The 26948-nt window shown below is 39.2% G+C and overlaps 3 protein-coding genes across 9 annotated transcripts in view; 1 reads left to right on the forward strand and 2 right to left on the reverse strand.

Moving 5' to 3' along the window:
* Positions 1 to 11080: 11080 nt before the first annotated feature.
* ndufa7 (NADH:ubiquinone oxidoreductase subunit A7) lies at positions 11081 to 15622 on the reverse strand. Of its 2 annotated transcripts, none has more exons than XM_069927951.1 (4): positions 15525 to 15620; positions 13172 to 13221; positions 11651 to 11800; positions 11081 to 11384 (listed from the first exon to the last, which is right to left on the reverse strand). In XM_069927951.1, exons 1-4 carry the CDS (start codon positions 15573 to 15575, stop codon positions 11288 to 11290), a joined length of 348 nt encoding a protein of 115 aa, XP_069784052.1. In that variant the 5' UTR covers positions 15576 to 15620; the 3' UTR covers positions 11081 to 11287. The 2 variants fall into 2 exon arrangements, with proteins under 2 accessions (XP_069784052.1, XP_069784051.1); XM_069927950.1 differs by having other exon boundaries at positions 11353 to 11437; positions 15525 to 15622.
* A 263-nt stretch (positions 15623 to 15885) lies between these two features.
* On the forward strand, positions 15886 to 23399 carry rps28 (ribosomal protein S28). Its single transcript, XM_069927952.1, has 4 exons — positions 15886 to 15976; positions 18512 to 18559; positions 19892 to 20017; positions 22933 to 23399. Exons 1-3 carry the CDS (start codon positions 15938 to 15940, stop codon positions 20012 to 20014), a joined length of 210 nt encoding a protein of 69 aa, XP_069784053.1. The 5' UTR covers positions 15886 to 15937; the 3' UTR covers positions 20015 to 20017; positions 22933 to 23399.
* kank3 (KN motif and ankyrin repeat domains 3) overlaps positions 21685 to 26948 on the reverse strand; it is a 60660-nt gene continuing 55396 nt past the window's right edge. For 3 of the 6 annotated variants that reach the window (XM_069927945.1, XM_069927946.1, XM_069927944.1), the window contains 2 exons: positions 24479 to 24577; positions 21685 to 23766 (listed from right to left, as the gene is read on the reverse strand). In XM_069927945.1, the coding sequence (XP_069784046.1) occupies positions 23749 to 23766; positions 24479 to 24577 (117 nt within the window). In that variant the 3' untranslated portion in view covers positions 21685 to 23748. The remainder of the gene's footprint in view (positions 23767 to 24478; positions 24578 to 26948) is intronic. The other 3 variants (XM_069927947.1, XM_069927949.1, XM_069927948.1) reach the window with 3 other exon arrangements.

Raw genomic sequence — 26948 nt, forward strand, 5'->3', positions numbered from 1 at the left:
CTGATGAACGCTTTCATTGCGTCCCATAGTATAAACTTATCTTTCACTGATTCCGTATTTATTTCAAAGTACATTTTAATTTGTCATTCAATGAATTCTCTAAAATCCTGTCTTTTAAGTAGCATGGAGTTTAATCTCCATCTATACATTCTTGGAGGGATGTCCTCTAACTCTATTGTCAATATCAGGGGTGAGTGGTCCGATAATATTCTAGCTTTATATTCTGTTTTCCTAACTCTGTCTTGCATGCAAGCTGATAACAGGAATAGGTCTATTCTTGAGTATGTTTTATGTCTACCTGAATAATATGAATATTCCTTTTCCTTTGGGTGTTATTTCCTCCATATATCCAAAAGTTGCATTTATTGCATTGATTTAATTATAAATTTGGTTACTTTGTTCTTTCTGTTAATTTTTTTCCCAGTTTTATCCATGTTTGAATCCAAATTAAGGTTGAAATCCCCTCCTATTAGTATGTTCCCTTGCGTGTCTGCTATCTTCAAAAAAATATCTTGCATAAATTTTTGATCTTCTTCGTTAGGTGAATATACATTGAGTAAATTCCAAAACTCCGAATATATCTGACATTTTATCATTACGTATCTCCCTGCTGGATCTATTATTTCCTCTTCTATTTTAATTGGTACATTTTTACTGATTAATATAGCTACTCCTCTAGCTTTTGAATTATATGACGCTGCTGTTACATGTCCTATCCAATCTCTCTTTAATTTCTTGTGCTCCACTTCAGTTAAGTGTGTTTCTTGCACGAAAGCTATATCAATTTTTTCTTTTTTCAGTAAATTTAGCAGTTTCTTCCTTTTGATTTGGTTATGTATTCCATTAATATTTAAAGTCATATAGTTCAACATAGCCATTTCATACTTTGTTTATCTTTCCTTTCCGTTTCATCATCATCACCTTTCCTTCTTATCCATTTCTGCTTTCTTTTTTTGAACACTTTATAAGACAACATTTCTAAAACATAAAACATTTCCCTTATTCTCCTATCTAAAATTTCTTTAACCCCACTATCCCCTCCCCTTCCTGAGTTGCCCTTTATCCCTTGCCAGGCAACCACATCTCCCCTCTCCATTTTGATTTGCGAATTCACTCGCAAGCGTCAACTGATTTCGCAGTGACCGTAACTCTTCCCCACCCAGCCCCCCCCAGAAAAGATTTTAATTTTCATATACAACAAAGGTCACTCTCTTAATTCCCCCCATACTTCCTTTCTTCCCTTTCTTTCCCTTCTTAGTTCTTACCCATATTCTATTTTTTTTAAATATATACATACACACATACATATAGTTTGTGGTCATTTTTGTTATCGTTACATATCTTCCTCTCTCTGTCTGTTTTGTAGTTGTTCTGCAAATTTTTTTGCTTCCTCCGGATCCAAGAATAGTCTGTTTTGCTGCCCTGGAATAACTATTTTAAGTACCGCTGGATACTTTAGCATAAATTTATATCCTTTTTTCCATAAGATCGTTTTTGCTGCATTAAACTCCTTCCTCTTCTTCAGGAGTTCAAAACTTGTATCTGGATAGAAAAAAATTTTTTGACCTTTGTATTCCAGGGGTTTTTTGTCTTCTCTTATTTTCCTCATTGCTTTCTCCAATATATTTTCTCTTGTTGTATATCTTAAGAATTTTACTAGAATAGATCTTGGTTTTTGTTGTGGTTGCGGTTTAGGTGCTAATGTTCTGTGTGCCCTTTCTATTTCCATTCCTTCCTGCAGTTCTGGTCTTCCTAGGACCCTGGGGATCCATTCTTTTATAAATTCTCTCATATTCTTGCCTTCTTCATCTTCCTTAAGGCCCACTATCTTTATATTGTTTCTTCTACTATAATTTTCCATTATATCTATCTTCTGAGCTAACAGCTCTTGTGTCTCTTTAACTTTTTTATCAGATTCTTCTAATTTCTTTTTTAAGTCCTCTACTTCCATTTCTACGGCTGTTTCTCATTCTTCCACCTTGTCCACTCTTTTTCCTATATCTGACATGATCATCTCTAATCTATTCATTTTTTCTTCTGTACTTTTTACTCTTCTTTTTATTTCACTGAATTCTTGTGATTGCGATTCTTTTACTGATTCCATATATTCTTTAAAAAAATATATATCCATTGTCTTGCCCTTCCCTTCATCTTCCATTTCTCTGTGTTCTTCCTCTTCTTCTTCTGAGTCCACTCCAGGATCTGTGTCCTTTACCTCTGTCTCTTCTGGTTTTCTTGTTGGTTTGTTTGTTTTATTTTGTTGGGTATTTTTGGTCTTCTTATTTTTATTAGAAGTGTCTTGCTGCTGGTCTTCTTCCTCTGGGTTGGTCATCTGTTGTTTCTTTAATTTCTTTTTACTCTCTTCTTTCTTGCTCTCGTTATTTTCTGTGTTTTCCTCTTGTTGTTGTGTTGTGGCTGTCATTCTCAGCTGTGGAGATCGACTCCTCAGCTGGTCCCCCCCTCCCGTCAGTGTTATTTTTGTCTTGCGCGGTTGTGCACTTTTGCTTGGCTCTGTGAGCCATTTTTGTAGTCCCGAGTTCGGGACTTCAACTGACCTTAGGGAGCGGGCTTCTCTCTCCGCGGCGGGCCTCCTCGGACAGGTAAGGCCTTCACCTTCTTCTTCCGACGTCCTTTTTTCTTCTCTTCTTCCCATTGCTTTTGACTTTTCTTTTTTCGCTGCCATTTTCTCGACACCTTTATTTTCACTTTATTTTGGTTTTTGTGTTTGTGCCTTTGTTTTTTCACTGTCTTTATTTTGCTTTTCTGGAGAGGGCTGGAGTTCCCCGACCAGCCACTACTCCATCACGTCGATTGAGTTTGTTGTTGAGGAGTCTGGTTGTGAATCTGGTGGTGTGAGTCTTGTGGCACCTCTTTCCTGATGGCAGCAGCTAGAATAGAGCATGTGCTTGATTGCTGCTGCTCTCCGAAGTCAACATTGTTCTCGATAGTAGGGAGGGTTTTACCTGTGATGACCACTACCCTTTGCAGGGCCTTTTGCTCAGGTATTGGTGTCCCCATACCAGACTGTAATGTAGCCAGTCAGCACCTTTTCCTCCATACGAGTGACAAATGGAGTCCAGATGGGAGGAGATGAGAGCCAGAGGCAGGTGGGTGACTGGTGGAAGCAGACAAGGAAAAGAAAGGGCAGGTGGTGCCAAGTGGGAGGAGAGTAGGGCGAAGGTGCCTGCTGGAGGGTGATAATGATGTCACAAAGGCTACCAGTGCAGAAATCTGATAAGCAAAGGTGACAGTGGGAACTGGTAAGGGAAAGATAATGGTCAGATGGAGCCAAATCGGGGAGAGAATTGAGTAAAGAGCGTGGGCAGTGAAAGGGTGAGGGAAATAAAAATAGGTGATAAGGTGGGGGGCTGGGCTGCTGGAAGGGAGTTGTCAGGAAGGGAACAAAAATGGGAGAACCAGAGATGGTTTGGAAGGGAAGAGAGGAGAATGAGAAAATAAGGATTACCTGAAAGTGGAAAATTCAATGTTCATATCATTGGGTTGTGGACTATCTGGACAAAATATAAGGTTTTGTTTCTTTGGTTTGCATTGAGCTTCACCCTGGTGATAGAGAAGACTGAAGACAGAAAGATGGATACAGGAATTTGAAGGGGAGTTGAAATGCCAACAGGGAACTTGGGATGGCGGTTGCAGACCGATTAATGGGTAGCAGGCATATGGCATGCTTGTCTTGACTGGTCATGGATTTGAATACAAGAGTGAGGAAGTCATGTTGTATACCAAGTCTGCACTTGGTTTCGCTGATTAGAGGAATCCACCTCAAGTGCAGCAAATGCAGTAGACAAAGTTGGAGAAGGTGAACATGAATTCAGAAGATGGGATGAGGTAGAGGATGGCAATGCAAAGAGATGAAAGGAGAGGACATGATGTCACAAACTCAGTTAGAACCATTGAACATTGCAGCACAGAAACAGACCTCTTCGGTCCTTCTAGTCTGTGCCGAAACTTTTTTTTTTGCCTAATCCCACTGACCAGCACCCAGTCCGGAGCCCACCATACCTCTCCCATCCATGTACCAGTCCAAATTCTTATGAAATGTTAAAATTGAGCCCGCATTAACTACTTCAACTGGAAGCTCGCTCCACACCCCCACCACTCTCTTTGTGAAGAAGTTCCCCTCGTGTTCCCCCTAAACTTTTCCCCTTTCACTCTTAACCCATGTCCTCTGGTTTGTATCTCACCTACCCTCAATCGAAAAAGCCTATCTACATTTATGCTGTCCACCCCCTTATAATTTTAAATACCTCTATCAAATTTCCCTTCATTCTTCTACACTCCAGGGAATAAAGTCCTAATCTGTTTAACCTTTCCCTGTAACTCAGTTCCTGAAGTCCAGGCAACATCCTATTAAATCTTCTCTGCACTCTTTCTATCTTATTGATATCTTTCCTGTAGTTAGGTGACCAAAATTGCACATCATATTCCAAATTTGGCCTCACCCAATGTATTATACAACTTTAATGTAACTTCCCATCTCAGTTCAGGCTCAAATAGTAGGCACAAGTATTAACGATGGAAACAACAAGAGTTCATGGATCAATTATACATATGGGAAGTGACAGATAAGAGTTTAATCTGGACAAGTGTGAGGTGTTGCATTTGGGAAGTCAAATGTAAGGGGAAAGTATGCAGTTAATAGCAGGCCTCTGAAAGCAATGATGGGCACTTTGAAGAGCATTGGCATAGGGAGGGGTCTTAGGGTCTACGTCCATAGCTCCAACAAAGTGGCCACATGGGTAACTAGGGTATTAGGCATATGGCATGCTTGTCTTCATTGGTTGGGGATGAAGGAAGGAATGAGGAAGTCCTATTGCAGCTATATATTGCTGAAGGACCAAAGAAAATGTTCACACTGACCACCCGAGACACTCGGGTTCACAAAGTAACATTTATTTATTTATTCATTTGTATTCATGACTCAGTACAACTCTGATTTATCCAAAATGGCCAGAATTGGATTCAGTTCATATAAATGATTTTTTTTTTCCAGATATCAGGTCTTTTTTTTTAAATAGCATCTGCAAATCACTTGTAAGTGTTTAAATAACAAACAACAAGGGGAGGCTTTTGAACCATGAAGTAGTTAAATTCTCACTTTAAAAAAAACAAACCTGAACAAAATAAGAGAAATCCAAAACTTCATTCAGCTTCAAAATTTTTCGGAGAAATGAGAATTTCTGATTTTTTTTTGGAGCCGAATAGACATCACTTCTGGGTCCAAAAAATTTTGAATAACTGAAGATTTTGGATAATCCCATTTTGGATAATCAGTTGGCAATAGAGGAGTATTGTGTTGGTCTAGCCCAGCCATTTTTAAGCATTTTTTGGCCATGGCCTCCCAAGTACTCTGCTCAAAGTTTATGGGGCCCTTTCCCTGTGAAGCAGTTATGTTTTGGTTTCTTCCACACTTTTCACCTACCGACTAAATTTTTAAAAAAATTTAAAACATTTGTATTAGGTGCAGTGAAAAGGATTTTACGTAAAATGCTGTGCCCCTCCTAGGGCCTTTGTTGAGAATGACTGCTCTAAACTTTAAGGGGTAAATTACTAAGTTGGCCATGAAATTTCACCAGTCTGAAAAAGATTATTTTCCACTCCCCAAAAATGCTGTTTGATCTGAGAAATTATTGTAGTCAGTTTTTATTTCAGATTTTAGTCATCTGTACCATTTTATTTTTCTGTGTAACTGCCAGTTCATCTCATGAAACTTTAAAAAACATATATTTTGATAATCCAATGGCTAAACATACACTACGTATATGGTTTCAATTCCGGAGATTTTTTGGCCTAACTCATTTTATCTTGGAAACTCCTATTGTACTAAATTTCCTTTTTCATCCCTCTCTAATTGATCAAGCTTATTTACTCTGGAAAGTTAAAGGTATAACATGCTTTTCGGATTTATTCTTGGATAACTCTTTCATGTCATTTGAACAATTATCCATGAAATATGATTTACCTCGATCTCATTTCTTTCGATATTTGCAGATTAGGAGTTTCTTAGTTTCGACTTTACCCTCTTTTCCCAATCGGGAGACTACGACTGTTTTAGAGGATATACTATATTCAAAATTCCCTCCAAAAGGTGTGATATCTAAATTATATAATATAATTACAAAAATAAATTCTGGGACTTTTGAAAAGTTTAAAAATGATTGGGAAAGAGAACTCAAACTTCATATTTCCAATGAAAATTGGAATAAAATTCTGCGACTGGCAAACTCTTCTTCTCTATGTGCAAAACATTCACTAATACAGTTTAAAGTTGTTCATAGAGCTCATATGTCTAAAGATAAACTCCATCGCTTTTATTCTCATATCGATCCTATATGTGATAAATGTCAATTGGAAATAGCTTCCCTTACACATATGTTTTGGTCCTGTCCCTCTTTACAGAATTATTGGAAGGAAATTTTTTCCATTATATCTACTGTTTTGAATATTGATTTACAACCACATCCCATTACTGCAATTTTTGGATTACCTATGATAGATTTGACTTATTTATCTCTTCCTGCGGATCGTATGATTGCTTTTCTTACACTAATGGCTAGAAGATCTATACTATTGAATTGGAAAGAGGTTAATCCTCCCACTGTTTTCTAATGGTTTACCCAAACTACTATGTTTAAATTTAGAGAAAATTAGAAACTCTGTCTATGAATCCCCTTCTAAGTTTGAGTTAACCTGGCGACCATTTATTCAATATTTTCATTTGTGGTGAGTTGATCTGGCTCTGTTTTCTTTCTATGATTATGTATGATAATTGGGCTGTAAGATGAGATCGGAGTGATCGGCGTGGTTTAGCTATATCTGTAGGTTTTTTTTTAAGTTTTTTAAATTCAGATTTGTTTTTCCTTCTTTTTTGGGGTTTTTTTTCTCTTTTTTCATATTTTGTTATTAATTATATCTTTTTTTTTTAGAGATAGTTCACACCCTAAACTGATCTAAAATTTTTTTTATGATATATTTTTATTCTGAAATATTATTGTTTAATATCTCGGTATTAATTCATTACTTACTATGTATTTTTTATATCTCTTTGAACTGTATGTGTTTATAAATTATAATAATAATAAAAAGATTGAAAAAGAAAGAAAAGAAAACATATATTTTAATATATTACTGGAAGGCAACACCATGATGCATTTCCATTTGTAACCTTTGACATATGAGTTTGAACAGGGAGAGGCCAATTCGGCCCTACGAGGCTGTGCTGCCCAATTTACACCCTATTAACCTATATTCTGTTATGTTTTTGAAGGCTGGTAGGAAACCAGGGCTCCCGGAGAAAACCCATGCAGACATGGGTAGAAAGTGCTAACTCCTTATAGACAGCACGGGATTCAAACCCAGGTCTGGTCTCAATCACTGGCACTATAAAGGCGTTGCACTAACCGCTATGCCAACCATGGGATATGGTGCACGAGATTTCTTAAAATGTTCAATTGAGAAACATCTATCCACGTCTGTGCTAATAACCATATGGAAGAGTGTATCCAGAAGCAAATCCATGAGAAACCGAACAGGTTGTTATTAAGCGATAAGGTGAAGTATTGAATCAGTGCACTTCTCTGAAAGAGGCCAGAAACATCTAAAGGTCAGTTCTGCTTTGTTTAAGGATGGACACTACCTGGTCTATCAAGTCCAGAAAGTTGCTCCAATTCACCACATTTACTAAATGTTAATATTCTAGGTCCTGCATCGATCAAGGAGGTTCAAATATGTAGAAATATTATATTTTCCATATTATATTTTTGAAGGGCTCAAGCCTAAAATGTTGGCTATATATCTTTGCTATATAAAGTAGTTTGAGCTGTTGAGTTTCTCCAGCACTGTTTTTACTTCAATCACGACGCTTCCAGACTTTATGTTTTACTTTTTTTTCCCCTTATACCTGATCTTATTGCCGTTTCAGTATACTTTTTCACCATTCTATGCCTGTGAAATCACTCCCAGGAACCTACCCATGACCCAAGCTGCTTCACTAAAGAATTTCCCTTTTGGTTGATGCTTACACACTTTCCACCTCCTTGTCACTGACTTAGATCCAAACAATTCCTTGCATGTCACTTTGCTCTCCATTTTGGCAGAAATCTTCAAGAGGGGGCTCTGGTGCATCACTGGGCATCTGGGGATGGAAAATTGTATGAAATGGGTAATATATATTAGTGTTAATGTATTCTTTTAAAGGAATAACTATTTAAAATGAACTGTTGAAAAAGGCTTCCCCTGAAACTTGTATTCCTGATGTTCGATGACCCATTGTAGAGGACAGGGCAGAAAAATTGAAGACTTTCTGCAATTATAAGGAGCATAGTTTGAGTATATAGTCAATCTTTTTCCACTGGTAGGGGCTCTAAAAGTGGAATGCATAGATCTAAGGTGAGAGAGGCAAAATTTAAGAGAGATCTGTAAGGAATTTATGTTCTCCCCATGACCTGCATGGGTTTTCTTCAGGTATTCTGGTTCCTCCCACCCTCCAAAACATACAGGGTTGGTTGGTTAATTGGGTGTAATTGAGCAGCATGAGATTTATGGACTGGAAGGACTTTCTTCTGCCCTGTATCATTAAAAAAATCTAAGGGGTAATTTTTTTCAGAGGGTGGTGCTAAACAGGTTTCCAAAGGAAGAGGTAGAAGCAGGTACAAATTGCAACATTTAAGAGGAATTCAGGCAGGCAGTTGGATAGGAAAGGAGTGAAGGGATAGAAGCCTAATGTGGACAAATACGATTAGCATAGACAGGCATGAATGTGGTGAGCCAAAGGGCCCATTTCTGTGCAGTACAATTCTGTGAACTTGCAGGCTTACTTGTGGATCTGATGGCATTTTCTAGATAGACATGATCCATAGGCTTCAGCTGTTGCAAGTGGAGGGGGGCATGCAGTGCTCACTGGTAAACTGGAGGCCTATTGTGATCTGTCGACAACACAGGAAATGGTATTTTATAGAAACTGAGAATAACTTTTTTTGCATGTGAAGAGCATAGATCATTGGGAATTGCTCTGGGAGTGGCATAGATTCAATAAGCCAAATGGCCATGTACATTGTAAAAAATAACAAACGATATCAAGATAATTATATCATTGCCATCTGTTGTTAGCAACATGGTATTGCACCTTGCTTTCCTTTTCTCTATTTCTACATAAAAATTCTTCAAAATTACATTTGTTATTTACATTTAACTTAATCAATGTTTGCCTGCACCTAATAGAGGATGTTAATATTGTAGTTAAGTGGTTTGAAAACTCCACTGCAATGATAAAGGCCTTTGACTTAAAATGTCAACCATTCTTTTTTTTTCTCATTAATGCTGCTTGATCCTTCAAGTTCCTCCAGCAGGGTGTATTTAGCTTCAGATTCCAGCATCTGCAGCCATTTAGTAATCTAAATACACTTTACCCCCAGTCCCCCTTTATGTATCCAGCTAAAATCACCCTCAAAGAATTCAAATAAATTTGTCAAACACAATGACCTTTATTTAAATAAAAATGCACCAATATATCTCTCTCCCTCTTTTCATAAATAGTATGATCACATTTGTGGCTTTCTGATCAACTCAGAGCTTTCATGTTCTAAAAGAAATTTCAAAATTCCACCTAATTTGCTCACTACCATCTTTTTTAGTTCCTCCTCTTTTGTCCTTTCCCTACCCCCTCAAAAAAAAACTTATTTTTGGTGTCCTTGACTGTAAAGACAAACACAAAATACTTGTTTATAATCTATGCCATGTCCCAATTATAACTATCTCAGATTCAAAGGGAATGTTAATTTTTGGTATTCATTTTATATTTGTCAAAGTTTAGTCACTATTGCTCATTTCTAAAATTCTCCCAATGTTCAGGCATACCACTATTTTCTAAATCATCTTTATCCTATGGTTTAAAATTTATTATAAATTTATTTCTATAGGAATATTAAAAGGAACAAAGTTGAGCTGATGTAGCCTTAATTTTAATGATTAGAGAATGTGTATGTTCAGATGCTACTTCATTTAGATTAATGCCCTGTATCTCCTTCTACCAGAGACCATCACCTTTAATCTGCTTTTCACACACCCATGTTGCAACTTCATTATTGTGTTTTATTGCATCATAGATTATTTCACTTGGTGCATAGTTAAAGCAAAACAATTTCTTCATCTTTCTGCAGAATCTAACATATTTTCAACAGTATTGTGTCTTTGACAAAATAAAGATGTAACAAGACATTCAACCCTGGACTCCCCTCTTCAGGTGGATCAACCTATTTATCATGTGAAGGAACCAGAGAAAGCCACATGTACCACTCTTTACAAAAGTGCACGGTTGAATAGCAAACTTGATACTGATAAAAATCACCTGAAAATACTAAAATGGCAGGAGAGACACTGAATGAGTAAAAATATTCAGTGTGCTCTTACAGGCTCTCCTTCCTCCCTCTCACTCATATATTGTTTGCTCCTCAATGGTGTTTTGACATTGTTTTTCCAATATGTTACTGAGTTCTTTTATGCCTGCTAGTTTATTCAGATATAAAGCTATTAATACTGCTTAATCTACTTTGACTGGTCTATCGTCATATTTAATGATTATTGCTAGATCCAAGGGGAAAATGCAACTTAATTCTTGCTTAACTTGTATAGCAAAGCAGAGTTTGATCCTCGATGAAATATCAAATGAATTCACATTGCCTTGTGTTTTTCAGAGTGTTGAGTAGCTCGAGCACAACTTGAGGAGAGTAGGCTCTAGTTAAACTTGCATAAGGTCAGTTCTCTGTAGCCACCTACATGGTAATAATCAGAATATAGATGATTTGTCTTAAAACATTGCCGAGATTACCTTGCAGTCTCCCCACAATGCGAACCCCATAACCCTCAGACAGGAATTTGAAGTGACCAAGCCCAATCACTTTAGTCACAAATATCCAGCGAATAAGGTGTTTTCTTCATGTAAAAATAGAAATGACATTTTTATAAATGGTTTGTACATAAAACAAAATGTGATCCCTTCGACCTTTATGGATTACAGGGATGTCCAAGAATTAGAACTAAAAAATAAAAAAAGTATGATTACATCTTTAAACAAATGCACATGAAGTTTATTAATATGAATATTTACTGAGTCAATTTACATGAACAGTTCACTAACTCAAGAAATGATAGAATTTCAGAGTTTCCATAGGTTGTTGTAACTCCCAGGAGTTATTTACACTGTATCTTAAACACTTCCCATAGATAACATCACTTACAAAGGGCTACATTTCATAATCATATCCTATCATAGTTACAAATAAGGTTGATCAGTGGAAAGGTTCATCTTGACTGGATGTCCCGGCTGAACAGGTTTCTTAATATCAGTAGTTGCTACGGTGTTTTCATTGCTGGAAAACAGTAAATTCAGCCGTTTGTGATGAGGTAAGAATGAAAATGAAGACTTCAGGATGAAAACAAAATATCTTTAATCAGTATAAGAATCAAAGGATACAAGCAAAATCAGATAAAATACAATTAAGTAGAATTATCCAGTTAATTACAGTTATCCATAATCTAACAGAATCCCAGACCAGGCTTGATGAGTAGAATGACCCGTCATTCCTTGACGTTAGGTTTTAAGTGCCGATTGTGTGATTAGTTTAAAGCCACTAACCTGGTTGCCTGTGTTCCTGCTTCAAGTGCTTTCTGTGGTGACCAAATTATTGTAGGTGGGGATGCCTCTCGTCGACCATCTCGTAGGCAGTAGTAGTTATCTGCAAATTTATGGCTGGGGCCAACTGGCAGATTTGGTGGAGGAGGGCTTCTAAAACAGAGCATTTGAAAATTCCAATTTTACCAAAGAGAACAGGATATTTTTTTTTTTTAAATTCAATTTAAAAAAAAAAGTGCTGAAAATAATCAGTCTACTTTTAAATGTTGAAGGATGCAAATTCAAGTTTGACCTAATCCCATGTCGCCTATCTACCTGCATTTGGGAAATGGTCCTTGGAAAATAAAATGTGATGTACTGAACTCCTAGCTTCTACTGTCAGGTAGTCATTCAATTTGGGAGTCCTCGTGCAGGTTATCCTAAAGGTTAATCTCCAGGTTGAGTTGGTGGTGAAGAAGGCAAATGGCATTCATATCTCAAGGAATAGAATACAAGAGCAGGGATGTGATGTTGAGATTTTATTAGACACTGGTGAGGCCTCACTTTGAATACAGGGTACAGTTTTGGGCTCCTCATTGAAGGAAGGCTGCGTTGGCATTGGAGAGGGTTCAGAGAAGATTTTACAAGAATGATTCCTGGAATGAAGATCTTAGCATAAGAGGAATGTTTCTTTGCTTTTGACTGCATTCTTTGGAATTCGGAAGAATGATGGGGGCACCTCATAGAAGCATTTCAAATGTTGAAAAGTCTACACAGTAGATTTGGGAAAATTGTTTCCCATGGTATAGGAGTAAAGGACAAGAGGCCACAACTTCAAGATTGAAGGGCATCTGTTGAACATGTGGAGGGATTTCTTTAGCCAGAATGGTGACCTGCTGAAATTTGTTGACATGGCAGCAGTGGAGGTGAGGCCATTCAGTTTATTTAAGGCAGAGAGTAATAGGTATCCGAATAGTCAGGGTATCAAATGTTATAGGGAGAAGGCTGGAGAGTGGAGCAGAGTGGGAGAATAGATCAGATGATGGCATGCAGAGCAGACTCAATGGGCCAAATGGCCTATCTCTTAGAGATTTCGGTTCATGCAATTTAACGAAAACTAAAATGTTAGCGATATTTATCACATTCTGAAATAATCCATAATCAATCAAATCAATGTTTTCTTTAACCACTGAACCTCTCGAAAGACAATTTGGTAGCAATCAAGTTTCAGTATAGATTCCCCAATCAAAAAAAGACCATAGAATGGAACAATGTAAATTAAATACAACCAATGTTAGATGACAATCTAATGGTGCCATTGTCTCTATACTGTCCCATTAATTGTTCATGCACAATATCGTCAAAATTAGATACCAAGTTAAGTTTATACATTGTTCTAAAATCAAAGATAATGTTCCATCACAGCAAACTCATTAGCCATAAGAAATACACCAAATGTTCCTACCATACCATGTTATGTACCTCAAGATAAGAATTATTAAGTCTATTGAAAAGTTGCTTCCTTATGTTTATTGTGAATATTACCTGGAAGTAATTTCAGTGTATCGAAGTTGCAACTTAGCTTGAAGATTCCTCTGGAAGAAACAAGTAAGAGTCTGTTGAATGACTATTTAGTAATAAAAATCTACATTTTTCAGATCTATGGTTTCAATCATATGTGGATTTTTTTTCTGGAACATTTTTAAACTGAAGAGCCAGTAAAAAAAAAAACATGAGCAAAGGCAAGTTTTAATAACATGGCTCAAATACTGATTTGCAAAGGCAAACAGCTTGAGATCTGAATATTCAAGCAGATGTGGTTTCGATAACCAAGGAATCGTAGTCCAAGCATCTTTGCTCAATGTTTTTCTCTCACTTAAATGGTTCCAATAGTCCACAATAATCCATTGGTGGCCATTCTATGTGGGTAACCAGAAATTTTAAAAAAATTAAGTTGCTCATGTAGAATTGCTGCTTTGTATCTTAGTTCCATTTTACCACTTTTGATCATATTCCTTCAAATCCATAACAATCTAAGAACCTATTCATCGATCATGACTGCTCTACATCAAGATGAATGGGGGCACGTAGCAAGAGTACTCTTTAGTGCTTGCCAATAGTTAATCGTCTGTTCTCAGTTATAAAAAAAAAAATCAGTCTTTAACTTCACAAAGGTTAGTCAAGATGGTCAAGGTGGAATTTTTCCCCCTTGGTTCCTGCTCCCTCCATATGACATCCTATGCTTGTGGTAATAGATGACAGACAATGTCAATATACAAATCAAATGTTTCTAAATTAAACAGCAATTCTTCAGGTGCCAATGTAGTATGTGTGGCATATGACTTGGTACTCTGTGATTAGTAAGGGATGTGAGTGGGAAGGTTGAGAATCACTGCTCTAGACCTTTGGCTTGTGAAAAATTGTCACTGGCCCCGTTTCCTTTGAAGTTGTGATACTGTGCACCTAACGAGTCAATTGGGTACAATTAAAACACTGGTTTCCACCCACACCCCACCTTAAACAATCCCTTGCTAATCACAGATGGCATAGGGAATACTTAAAATGGGATGTGAGTGGAAAGAAAAAGATTGAAATCCACTGTTTTAATCACACCTAACTGACTTGTTAGGTGCATGGTTTCATAACTTCAAAGGAAATGGGTCAATGACAGTTTTTCTCAAGCAAAATATTTCAGTAACCATTGGGTCTAGAGCAGTGATTCTCAACCTTCCCACTCACATCCCTTACGAATCACAGAGCACCGACGACATGGGGATTACTTAGGATGTGAGTGGAAAGAGAAAGGTTGGGAACCACTGGGATAAATGTATGCATGATTTTTAACTCGCATCCCACCTTGAGCAATCCCTTACTAATCACAGATGGCACAGGGGTTACTTGAAGTGGGATGTGAGTGGAAAGAAAAAGGTTGAAATCCACTGTTTTAATCACACCTAACTGACTTGTTAGGTGCATGGTTTCATAACTTCAAAGGAAATGGGTCAATGACAGTTTTTCTCAAGCAAAATATTTCAGTAACCATTGGGTCTAGAGCAGTGATTCTCAACCTTCCCACTCACATCCCTTACGAATCACAGAGCACCGATGACATGGGGATTACTTAGGATGTGAGTGGAAAGAGAAAAGTTGGGAACCACTGGGATAAATGTATGCATGATTTTTAACTCGCATCCCACCTTGAGCAATCCCTTACTAATCACAGATGGCACAGGGGTTACTTGAAGTGGGATGTGAGTGGAAAGAAAAAGGTTGAAATCCACTGTTTTAATCACACCTAACTGACTTGTTAGGTGCATGGTTTCATAACTTCAAAGGAAATGGGTCAATGACAGTTTTTCTCAAACAAAATATTTCAGTAACCATTGGGTCTAGAGCAGTGATTCTCAACCTTCCCACTCACATCCCTTACGAATTACAGAGCACCGACGACATGGGGATTACTTAGGATGTGAGTGGAAAGAAAAGGTTGGGAACCACTGGGATAAATGTATGCATGATTTTTAACTCGCATCCCACCTTGAGCAAATCCCTTACTAATCACAGATGGCACAGGGGTTACTTGAAGTGGGATGTGAGTGGAAAGAAAAAGGTTGATTTATCCTAATCAGAGATTTACTATCATATATTTAACTAGTGAGGTGTGAACACAATTATTACCCCATCAACATTTTACTACTGTATTTACTGGTCTCTTTTTAACCTATATAGCAGAGCTATAGAGATCGTTAGCCTTGCTCCTGATAGTTACCACAGAAGGACGAAATGGTGGACCTAAATACTCACGACAGTTACCGCACATATTACTTCTACATCACAAAGATGTGCTTATTCCACCACCTGCCAGCTTTTTACCCGAGGAATTGGCTGAGATATTTACCCCGGCCGCCCAGTTCCGCAGCCACTGGATGATCCGAGTCGCCGACGCCATGTTTGTTACCAAGGTCACGAAGGGTCGATTTAAACAGATTTTAAAATATATTACTTCATAAATTAAAATTACTTCCTTTAATACAAACTAGGATGTTGTTGATACTCGAAATTTAAAAAAACGAAACGTTTTAAGTGTACAATATTTTTAAACGCTGCGCAGTGACTTCTGGGAGAAAAGGCTGGTTTGTTAATTCTTTCTTTTTTGCAACGTCGTATTTTCGATATAATCGGCTTGAAGTGTTTTAAACCTTTAAGAAACGAGTTTCGGATCTGGCGGGTCGGGTTTAGGCCGAGCCTCGGGTGGGTGTATAAAGAGCGGGGCGGGCGGCCCACGTGCTCCTTTCCAGCGCCGCCGCCATCATGGAGGGTCCGCGGACACAGGCCGTCAAGCTGGCCAGGGTAAATCCGCGCACCGACCGCTCACCGGGGCCGCGCTGGTTGGGGTGGGTAGGGGGGGGGCGAAGCCTTCGTCGGGACCTCAGGCAGGTCGCTGGCTCGGGCCTGAGGCGCGGTCCTTGGCCGTGAGGGAAGGGGTCCGGCCCGGCCATTTGCGCCCACTCCCGGGGAGATCCATTACGTTTCCTCCTCGGTCGTGAATAAAACTGGCTCTAAATATTTTCTTTCGCGTTAAAGAGGCTTGAACGTGTTTCTCTCTCTTCCCCCCCCCCCCCCTATATGAATGATGCAGAGGAATGGAGGTTGTGTCCTCCTCCCCCCCCCCCCCTCCCCTTAGTTTGGGAATTGGAAGCAACTTGAATGTGTTTGGCAGTTGTGGTGGGGGGCACGGTTTGCGTGTGTTCTCTGTGCTGGAGGGGGAGAGGTGATGATGGGAGTTGGAGGCAGCTCGAACGAATTTCGTGGATTGCATTGTGAAGCATCATGCTCCGCAATTCATATTTTCAAAAGTTTCTGCCTGACATCATTTCAATTCTTGTCATATATAATATGTGTGTGTGAAAAAATAGGGGATTTGTTGAAGCAAATTAGTTCCATCTTGGTTAGATGTGAAAAAGCTTAGATGTGTAAAATTTAAGGAGCTTCAATGTGAAAGGAAAATGAGGGAGTTTAGGGTGGGAATACCAGCATTTGCCCTTGGCACTTGGATCCCTGGCTACCATTTATGTGTTAATTAAATCGTCGTTGAACGATAGAATACAAACCTGAGGATTATACAGCCAGTGGAGATGAGAAGGGTGAAATGAAGAGTTTTAAAAATTGAGCTGATAATTTTAAGATTGAAGGGCTGTGACAGTGCAGATCAGCAAAGAGAAGACAGACTAGATGATGCAAATCCAGTTCTTTGGGTCATCTCAAATGTAAGGAAAGAGTATGAGGGATGGAGACTGCAAATACATTTGTGTATTATCTCAAAATGGCAAGTACTGAATCATTTTCTAAATGCTGCCAGATACCAATATTAAGGTTGTATTGGAGGCCCTCAGAATATTTTGTTTGGAAAATTTTCTGCTAACTTAGTGCAGGGTATTAGGTGAATAGTCTGGCATTTTAGACAGTGGAGGTATTAAAGAGGTTTGAGATAGTGGTGAATGCCATCATTGTGACAGGTCTCAATATATATTTTAGGAGGTAAAGTGCTTGTGCAAGTGCAGAAAGAAAAGTCTATGACAGGATAAATGAGAATGGAAACAGTTGAGCAAATCAGATGTAGATGGAGGCAGTTTGCAATGGTTATTAAGTCAAGTTTATTATCATCTGATTATACTCCCACCATGACTACCAGCCCCCCCCACATCTCCATCGGGCACACAAAACTCAAAACGGTCAACCAGTTTACCTATCTCGGCTGCACCATTTCATCAGATGCAAGGATCGACAATGAGATAGACAACAGACTCGCCAAGGCAAATAGCGCCTTTGGAAGACTACACAAAAGAGTCTGGAAAAACAACCAACTGAAAAACCTCACAAAGATAAGCGTATACAGAGCCGTTGTCATACCCACACTCCTGTTCGGCTCCGAATCATGGGTCCTCTACCGGCACCACCTACGGCTCCTAGAACGCTTCCACCAGCGTTGTCTCCGCTCCATCCTCAACATCCATTGGAACGCTTACACCCCTAACGTCGAAGTACTCGAGATGGCAGAGGTCGACAGCATCGAGTCCACGCTGCTGAAGATCCAGCTGCGCTGGATGGGTCACGTCTCCAGAATGGAGGACCATCGCCTTCCCAAGATCGTGTTATATGGCGAGCTCTCCACTGGCCACCGTGACAGAGGTGCACCAAAGAAAAGGTACAAGGACTGCCTAAAGAAATCTCTTGGTGCCTGCCACATTGACCACCGCCAGTGGGCTGATAACGCCTCAAACCGTGCATCTTGGCGCCTCACAGTTTGGCGGGCAGCAACCTCCTTTGAAGAAGACCGCAGAGCCCACCTCACTGACAAAAGGCAAAGGAGGAAAAACCCAACACCCAACCCCAACCAACCAATTTTCCCTTGCAACCGCTGCAATCGTGTCTGCCTGTCCCGCATCAGACTTGTCAGCCACAAACGAGCCTGCAGCTGACGTGGACTTTTTACCCCCTCCATAAATCTTCGTCCGCGAAGCCAAGCCAAAGAAGATACAAGTACAACTCAGACAATGATCACATTGTTGGGTGTGTGGGGGGGGGGGGGGGGGAGAGACTCCAGTGATCCTTCTCTCCTCTCTGATTGGACATGGTTAGTCTCCAAATGTGGCAAGCATAAAGAGAGACAGATGGAGTGCAGAACAAAGATAGCAGACCCTCTGTTTTTGTTGTAATGAAGAGAGAACAGTAGAATTGTGTAGAGGTAACTTGAAACTTCAATTTTGGGACCATCCATTGCATGCTAGTTTGTGATGCAAACAAAGTGCAATCTCAATAAAGCTAATAATCCAAATGATTGGAGATGGACAATTGGTTGAAACCTATTCAAATTTTTTGTCACAGGTTACCAAAGTTCTTGGAAGGACTGGTTCCCAGGGACAATGTACCCAGGTATGGATTGTTTAACCCTTGACAAACAATTATTGAATAAGTCATTCAGGTGCCTTGTTGTTCGGTGTGGGCGATCATGTCCCTTCGTCTGTCACGATCTCTGACTTTCCAAATTGTAGTTATTGCCTTTCCTGTTCTTCAGTGAAGGCTTCTTCTTTGAGCTGAGACCATAGTCGATGTTGAGTTCATGATTATACATGGAAAAAATACTGAAGTGGTTTCCTGTTGTCTTTCTTCAGTTGCAGTGTCCATACTGGACTATAAATTCCAATTTGTAGAATCTGTTTTTAAAAAAAATCCACCATCTGCAATGCATGGCTTCACATGACCCTGATTGGGAGGCTAAACAGGTTCTACACCTGCCCAAAGATGATGCCCAAGGATGACTTGTAGGCTGTCGGACGGAAGGAGCGCCTTACACCTCCTCTTGCTAAGCAATTGTGCAGCACCCACACTGAAATAATACAAAACTGATATGTGACGTGCAGGTGTTACACGTTGCAACTTTTGTGTGTGCTATAAAAATCGGAGTAGTAAAAAAAATCAATACAGATTTTCTAGAAATTAAACAAATAATTATGGTAACACTGAACCAGGCAAACTGATTGGATGAAAGATTTTCTGCCTGACTGTTCCCTTTTTGTTCCAGTACCTTGGGAAAATGCTTTTAAATACTGAAGCATAAATTACTCCAAATTAGATTATCCAAATAGTAGTAGCTTGAAGAATTTGATCTCTGTACTGTAAAAATGAATGTTGTATGGTTAAATTCTGTGTACAAATGTATGCATGGTTTCTGTTTCCTGTGTTGAATTTGAAAGTTTGATGAGTTATATAATTAGATATATTTGTTGACCTAAAATTTGGTGAGCTGATTTCTTTCCTATTATTACCAATTCCTGGCATAAGATGTCCTTGCATTCTATTTTATAACTATCCTTTTCTCTATTCCCTCCACTGTGTTTTTGTACTTTCCTTCATATCCTGTGCTATTTGACTACTATTCCCTACACTTGTTTGTTTATTTCTTACTATTTCTCTACATGATGTATGAATTGGATTGTCTGAATAGCAGGCAAAGCAAAGCTTACTGTATTTTGTATGTGTGACAATAAAAATATTCATTGTTTTCTTTGATTGCTTAGTATAAAGCTGACTTAAAATTACTGTAGTTAATCCAAAGTTGTCTCATAAAATATTAATGCATGTGAATCTCTTTCTTGACAAAGTATTCTATCCCCTTGAAGATTCTTTCTATTTGGGTTTTGGAAACGGGCTAAGTTAATTCTTTCTCCAGCCTTTCCGGTATAATCCTGATGGTGTATTCTGTAGGTTCGTGTGGAATTTATGGATGACAGCAATCGGTCCATCATTCGGAATGTGAAAGGACCAGTCCGCGAGGGAGATGTTCTTACACTTTTGGAGTCTGAGCGTGAAGCAAGAAGATTACGATAACAGGTATTTTCATTTAATGTAACTATTTAATCTTGAGATTAAATTTGACCCATGCCTTCATTAAATGCCCACATAGTGTAGGGTCACATTGCTCCTTTTTAAAGGAGATTTTGTCAAAAAATCTATATTGCCTTGGCTTTTGTTGGTGCTACTGTCAGAATTGGAGGCATTTTTATTAAAGTTTAAGATTGAATGGTGAGAAGGTGCATTTTTATGACAGTCTTGATTTTGCATCTTATTAGTCTGTTTATAGTGACCTCACGAGAGCCCTACTTTGGAAATTAAGATTCACATTATTGCTCTATTACCAATTTACAATCGTTTTTTTCAGTATTGCATTCAGTATATGAGACCAGGTGCAGTCTGGGCAACCACTTTGCTGAGCATCTGTGCTCCATTGCAGTGGTCATCGGGAGCTACTTCATTACTACATGCCATTTCATTTTCCCTTCCCACCCTCACACTCGCCTGCCTGTCCTTAGCCTCTTCCACTGTCAAGGTGACACCAAACCCAGACTATTTGTATAAAAACACCCGGGTAGTCTAGAACCTAATGGTGTGAACATTGAAATCTCAAATTTTGGGTATCCACGATCCTTTTGTCCTTATCTCTGTTTCTGATCTTCCCAGATCCTCTGGCACATGCCTTTCATTCACCACACTGCCCTGGTCCATGTTACTCCATTTCTTTCCCCTCCCTCACAGTTCCATTTTTCTATCATTCACAATCCCTTTTTCCCCATCTGCCGACCATCCCTCCCTTGGTTCCATTCATTACCTTAATAGATTCCATCTTTGGCAGTCCCTTGTCTATACTTATTTCCCAGCCCATGTCGCTGTCTCTGCCTTTCCCTCCCGTTTCTGACTCCAATCACCTCATCGTACTGGCAGTCTTCCCTGTACTCTTCCAGTTCAGATGAAAGGACTCGAAACAATCATTGTCCATCTCCCTCCACAGAAACTACCTGGCCCCAAAGATCTGCCAGCATTTTATTTTACCTCATATTCCAGCATCTGTTGTCTCTCGTACCTGTAAATTTTTCAGGTTTGGCTTGTGCTCTTCGCACTGTTGCTAGTGTTTTAATCCCTCTTACTCTGCCCATTTCAGCAGTAGAACCAATTTTTTAATCTCTTGGGTTAAACCAACTGTTGTAGCTGTCAAATTTGGAATCATTGTTTTTTTTTAAAGATCCAATGGGGCGGTGAGGGAAAAAAAGGGTGTTCAGAATCTTCAGTCTTGAAATTATTCAGTCTTCTGCAAAGTTTAATGAAGAAGCCGGTGCAGTAATTTTCTGGCCAGACTCGGGATGGAGTAGTGGGCAAAATAAATGGCGACAAGGCGTTCTCATGAGAGCTGGTCATGGTGGTCGCTATGTTGCATTGGCATCACCCCACCCCACTCAGCACTGCCAATATCCCCCACCACCAGTGCTGTTGTATTTGGGAAGGGGGTGGGGGGGTGGTAACCCAAAAATGATTTCAGTGCCAAGTTGTGTCATAAGCATTAAATACTCACACACGTTCAAAATCTTAGATTAGTGTGGAAAGTCCTTTCAGCGGGACAAAATTAAAGTTTGACCTGCAGAGTCCTTCTGACTTTAGTTGTGTTAGAAAAAAAATATTTGTGTTGTTGCATAAATGCGTAGAAAGATCAGAAAATTAGAATAAAGGTCTTTGAATCTAGAATTTTAATGTCTTTACTTCAACATAGCGCCCCCTCAGTGCAGCATCTGATTGTCAGCCAACAATATACAGTTTGGTGTATTTGGGATGAGACCTGCAATTGCCTCTTATACATTGACTTGTCTGAGGGCCACGTTTTGCTTGTAGCACAGAAGGCATCAATTTGGTTCAATTCATCAACATTTATTTCTCATTGTTTTCAGGTAATCAACCCATTTGAAGCTTATGTGAACAGTTTGCAGATCATTTTTAGAACAATAAATGAAACAAACTGGTCACTATGATTAATTATTTGGATCCAGAATTCCATGATTTCTCCTGAAATCCTTTCCATCTTGTACAGTGCCCTCCAAAATGTTTGGGACAAAGACACTTTTTTTTTTCTTTTATTTGCCCCTGTGTTCCAGTTTTAAATTTATAATCAAACAATTTGCATGCGATTAAAGTGCATAATTCCAGGTTATTTGTATAAAAACTAGGCTTCTATGGTTTTGATCGCCTTTAGAGTCCGTAGTTGCTATTTTTCAACGTGAGGACCAGAGTTGTACCAATGAAAGAAAGATGCCGTTATATGAGGCTGGAAAACAAGAATAAAACAGTAAGAGTCATTGCCCAATTTTGGGATGACCAAATGAGCTCAGTAATCACAAAGTGATTGTTAGGCCAAGGAATGGCCTGCTGTGACAAGAATTTTCATCATCGTGAAGAAAAATCCCCATATGCCTGTCTGACTCTTTTGGAGGCAGGTATCTTTGTCCCAAACATGGCGTGCACTCTATTTCTGAGCTCTCTAAAGTGAAACATCTGTTTTCCTTGTGCTTAAAATTCATTTTGGTCATTTTCCAAAGAGCTTCGGCTGATATGCTGCCAAGACTACATGTTTTTGTTTGAGCGTAGTGGCAGCCTTTAACAGTATTGCCTAACCCAGTCATTCTCGACTTAGGACTCTGCTCAAGGTTTATGGGACTTCTTCCATTCTTCTCTCCCACCAACTGCATAAAACATTTTGAAATATTTATTGAACAAGGTGAAAATGACTTTAAATGTGCTATAATATTTAGGATTTCAGTCCATAGCTACCATTAAGAATGCCTGGTCTAACCACTTTTTTTTTTACATAGGGTTTGCCTAGTATACATTTCCTTCCTGCTAGAAATGAGATTCCCAGTGCTATTGTAATAGACTTCAGATGCTTTTTGATTTTAATCATTTTGTCTTGGTTTTTATTTTAACAGGTATACCAAATTGCCAACTGAAGCTTGGAAACATTTTTATGGACAAAGTAGAACAATAAATTATATAATTGGCTAACTTTCAATCTGGAATCTGTTGGGTTTGATTCACTTTTCTCCAATGCTAGAATGTTTATGGGAGTGGTATTTATACTATCTTGTTTTCCTTGAAACCTTGTGAATGGTCAAATAAGAAAATTTCAGATTCCAAGCATTGTGAACCTTCACTCCTTGGGCACGTGCAACACCATGAAAATGCCTAAGTCAGACCCTCCTACTGGAAATTGGCATTTTTTTTTGAGGGTACTGCAACGAGTCCAGTTCTGCTCTGTAAACTTGTGCAAGTCAGAAGTATTGAATCCTGGTAGTTCTGCTCTACTGTTAGCATTTGTTTTTGTTTTTCTACTCTTGTCTTTTGTATGGTTGCAAGAAATAGATTTAAAGAATAGATTACTATCCTCAAAACATTAGTTGGATGTAGATTCTATTTTTTGTTTACAAACCAAGTATAGCAACCACTGGTGGTAGGTCTGGACCTGAAATGTTGATTCTACCTTTGCATCCATGTTGTCTGACCTCTTTAAAAAATAGTTTTGGTCTCTGAGTCATTGACGCTGCCTGACCTAAATATTTCCAGCATTTTTTTTTAGCCTCGTTCCAATGCAGCGGCCACGACCAAAGTTTTAATGTAAAATGCAATTTGCTTGAAATACAATAAAAAGCATTTTTTTGTTGACACAAGAACGATAAATGCTTTAAATCAATGAGAGAGATAACCCTTTAAAATTGCACTGCCAGATAGTCCTGCTCTTGGTAAGGTTAGGTAGCTCCTGTGACCTGAAACCAAAAAGAACATGGATCAAAATACAGTTTGGCTGAATTTGAATCAATTGCCTTCAGAAACTGCAGCTTTGAATAACATCAGACAAAACAGTTACAAGTATGCTCTAAAAGAAATTGCATTAACCTCCAACCTTGTGTTTCTAATTGTTAGTGAAGTACATTTGAAGAGTTGGACTGTACGCAATAACAGACCGCTAATTTGTGTGCAGTAAAGTTCCACAAGTTAGAAGAAATTGAGATGCTGCAAATGTTGGCAGAGATGTTAAATGGTCACTTCAGAATGGTGCCATGGCATAATTTAACAATCAAAGATCTGATCTTGTGTGAAAGCCATTGCTCTCTATACTGGAGCCTCAGCAGGTGTACGAGTAATAATTGGAAACAAGATTATTATCACAAAATACTTGAGGTGCACATAAAATGGTAATTTTTGTTGTTGCTCAACTAAATCAGAACTACTTGTTGTGTCAAAATGCTTCAGCTGGACAACAGCACTGGTTCTACTGGTGTCACCCACATTCCATAAAATCACTAACAAGCCCCCTTCCCATGGGGGATAACGTGGTTGCATTCAGCTAGGGAAGTTAGCTGATTGTGAGACCATTTAAGCGACTAACTATAGTTAAGTAGAGCTTTGAGTTGGGGGAATGTAGAGCTGTAACAACCCACCCTGCAGGTTGAGATGGTATAAAATGCTTGTTCTGACCTGTGATGGTGATGACTCAAGGTTGCTGCGTGCAGAGAGCATGAGAGTGATTTCTTTGTTGTTGCCATCCAAAGCAATGGACAATGCATTACTGCCATCCTGTGAGGGCAGAGAACACCTGCAATTACCACTGTTCATGGGAACTGAAAACACAAATGCTGGGCACACACAGCAAATTCTATCAGTAACCTGATGGTAATTAAGATCATCAATAATTATCTTTATTGCTCGCAGAATTTAAACCTCAACTAGAGAGATTAAAGTCCAGTGATCTATGATATTGATAAGACTACACCTGGAATGTGATATTCAGTATTAATTAAGGATGCTTTGAAAAGTGTTCATAGGTTTATTAGGCTAATAGCTAGAATGGATGGGTTGTGAGGAAAGTTTGGGCACGATTTTATCCCACTGGAGCGAAGAGAGAACATTACAATGTGGAGAGGGTCTTTCCTCTTGTGGGAAAATCAATGTTTTTCTGAGTATAACCTTCAAACTTTCTCAAAAGAGGAGTAAAGCCATGTCTTGATATTTAAAGGTTAGGGTAAATGAGAAAAGGATGAAAAGTTGTGGAGGGTAGACACTAATGCAGAGCCACAGTCTTGCTAAATATGGACAAGACTAGGGGAACACAGTGGCCTACATCTTTTCCTAATTTATTCATAAGCATTCCCACTCCAGTTTTCCAGAGTACTGGAACTCAAAAGTGAACAGTGACCAGGCCCAACCATACTTCTAAAACATGTTTTTCCCAGGCTAGTTAACATTCACTGGTAGGAATAGACTTTTTTTAACCAGCCTAGTTAAAAACACAAAACTGGTGGAGGAACTCAGCGGGTCATGCAGTGTCTACAGGAGGTAAAGATATATAACTAACATTTTGGGCCTGAATTCTTACCTTGAAGGGCTCAAGCCTGAAATGTTGGTTATACTGTATATCTTTACTTCCAATGGGTACTATGAATCCTGCTGAGTTCCTCCATCAATTTTGTGTTTTCATTGATATCACCCATTTTTCTTTCTGATACAGATGGGACATGGTGGGTTTTTTTTAATTTGCCTGTTCTTGGTAAATAATACCCACTACTTGCAGGACAGATAGAACACTACAGCACTGTACAGGCCAGGCCCTTCAGTCCTCATTGGTGCGCCAACCCATATATTCCTTTAAAAAAAGTTACTAATCCCTCCCTACCTCATAACCCTCTATTTTACTTACATCCATGTGCCTGTCTAAGAGTCTCTTAAATGCCCCTAATGTATGAGCCTCCACCTGCCAGCAAGGCATTCCAAGCTCCCACAATTCTATGTAAAGGGGAAAAAAAAACACACCCTCCCTTCACTTTGTACACATCCTCTGGTGTTTACTATTCCTGTTCTAGGAAAAAGGCACTGGTTGTCCCTGTCTATGCCTCTCAGAATTTGTAGACCACTATTAAATCTCTGCTCATCCTTCTATGATCCAAAGAGAAAAGTCCCAGCTCTGCTAACCTTGCCTCATAATGCTACTTTCCAATCCAGGCAACATCCTGGTAAATCTCCTCTACACCCTCTCCATAGTTTCCCCATCCTTCGCATATTGAGGTGACCAGAACTGAACACAAAGTTGCAAGATGTCCTCTTGACTCTTTAACTCAATCCCCCTATTAATGAAACCCTGCATCCCATAGGCTATCATCAATCTGAGCAGTGACCCAAGGTCCCTCTGTTCAACCACACTCAAGTAACTGACCATTATCCCTGTACTCAGCCTTCCAAAACACATCACTTAACCAGATTGAATTCCATCTGCCACTTTTTCAGCCAACTCTGCATCCTCTTTATATTTTGTAATCTAGAACTATCCACAACTCGTCCAACCTTCAATTCATCCATAAACTTACTGACCCACCCTGCATCTTCATCTAGGTCATTTATAAAAATCACAGGAGTCCCCGAACAGATCCCTGCAGAACTTTACTTGCCACTAACCTCCAGGCAGAATACTTTCTGTCCACTACTACTACTCTGCTTTTCACAGGCAAGCCAGTTGTGGATCCACACAACCAAGGTTTCATGGATCCCATGCCTCATGACCTGAATGAGTCTCCCAAGAAGTCCTTGCCAAATGCCTCACTAAAATTCATATAGACCACATCTATTGCTCTACCCTCATCTAAAAAAACTCAATTAGGCTCTTGAGGGATGACCTCTTAAAGTCATGCTGGCTATCCTTGAGTAGACCACTTCAAATGCTCATAGATACAAAAAGACATAGACATGCCGCAGCTGCTGGCAACTCGAGGAATCCACAGAGGCTATGGGGTGCTAGAGACTGCTGGAGGCTGGCTCAAAACTGGCTGGGGGTGGGGGGAGGGGTACCAGGTATCAGAACCAGGATGCAAGGGGGTGCTGAAGGGTTCCTGATTGTGTTGGAGATCGGGTTGTAAATGGTTTGGACTGGACGTGAATCTATGGACAATCAATGAAG

This window comes from Narcine bancroftii, chromosome 3 (assembly GCF_036971445.1).
Source record: "Narcine bancroftii isolate sNarBan1 chromosome 3, sNarBan1.hap1, whole genome shotgun sequence".
Lineage (NCBI taxonomy): Eukaryota > Metazoa > Chordata > Chondrichthyes > Torpediniformes > Narcinidae > Narcine > Narcine bancroftii.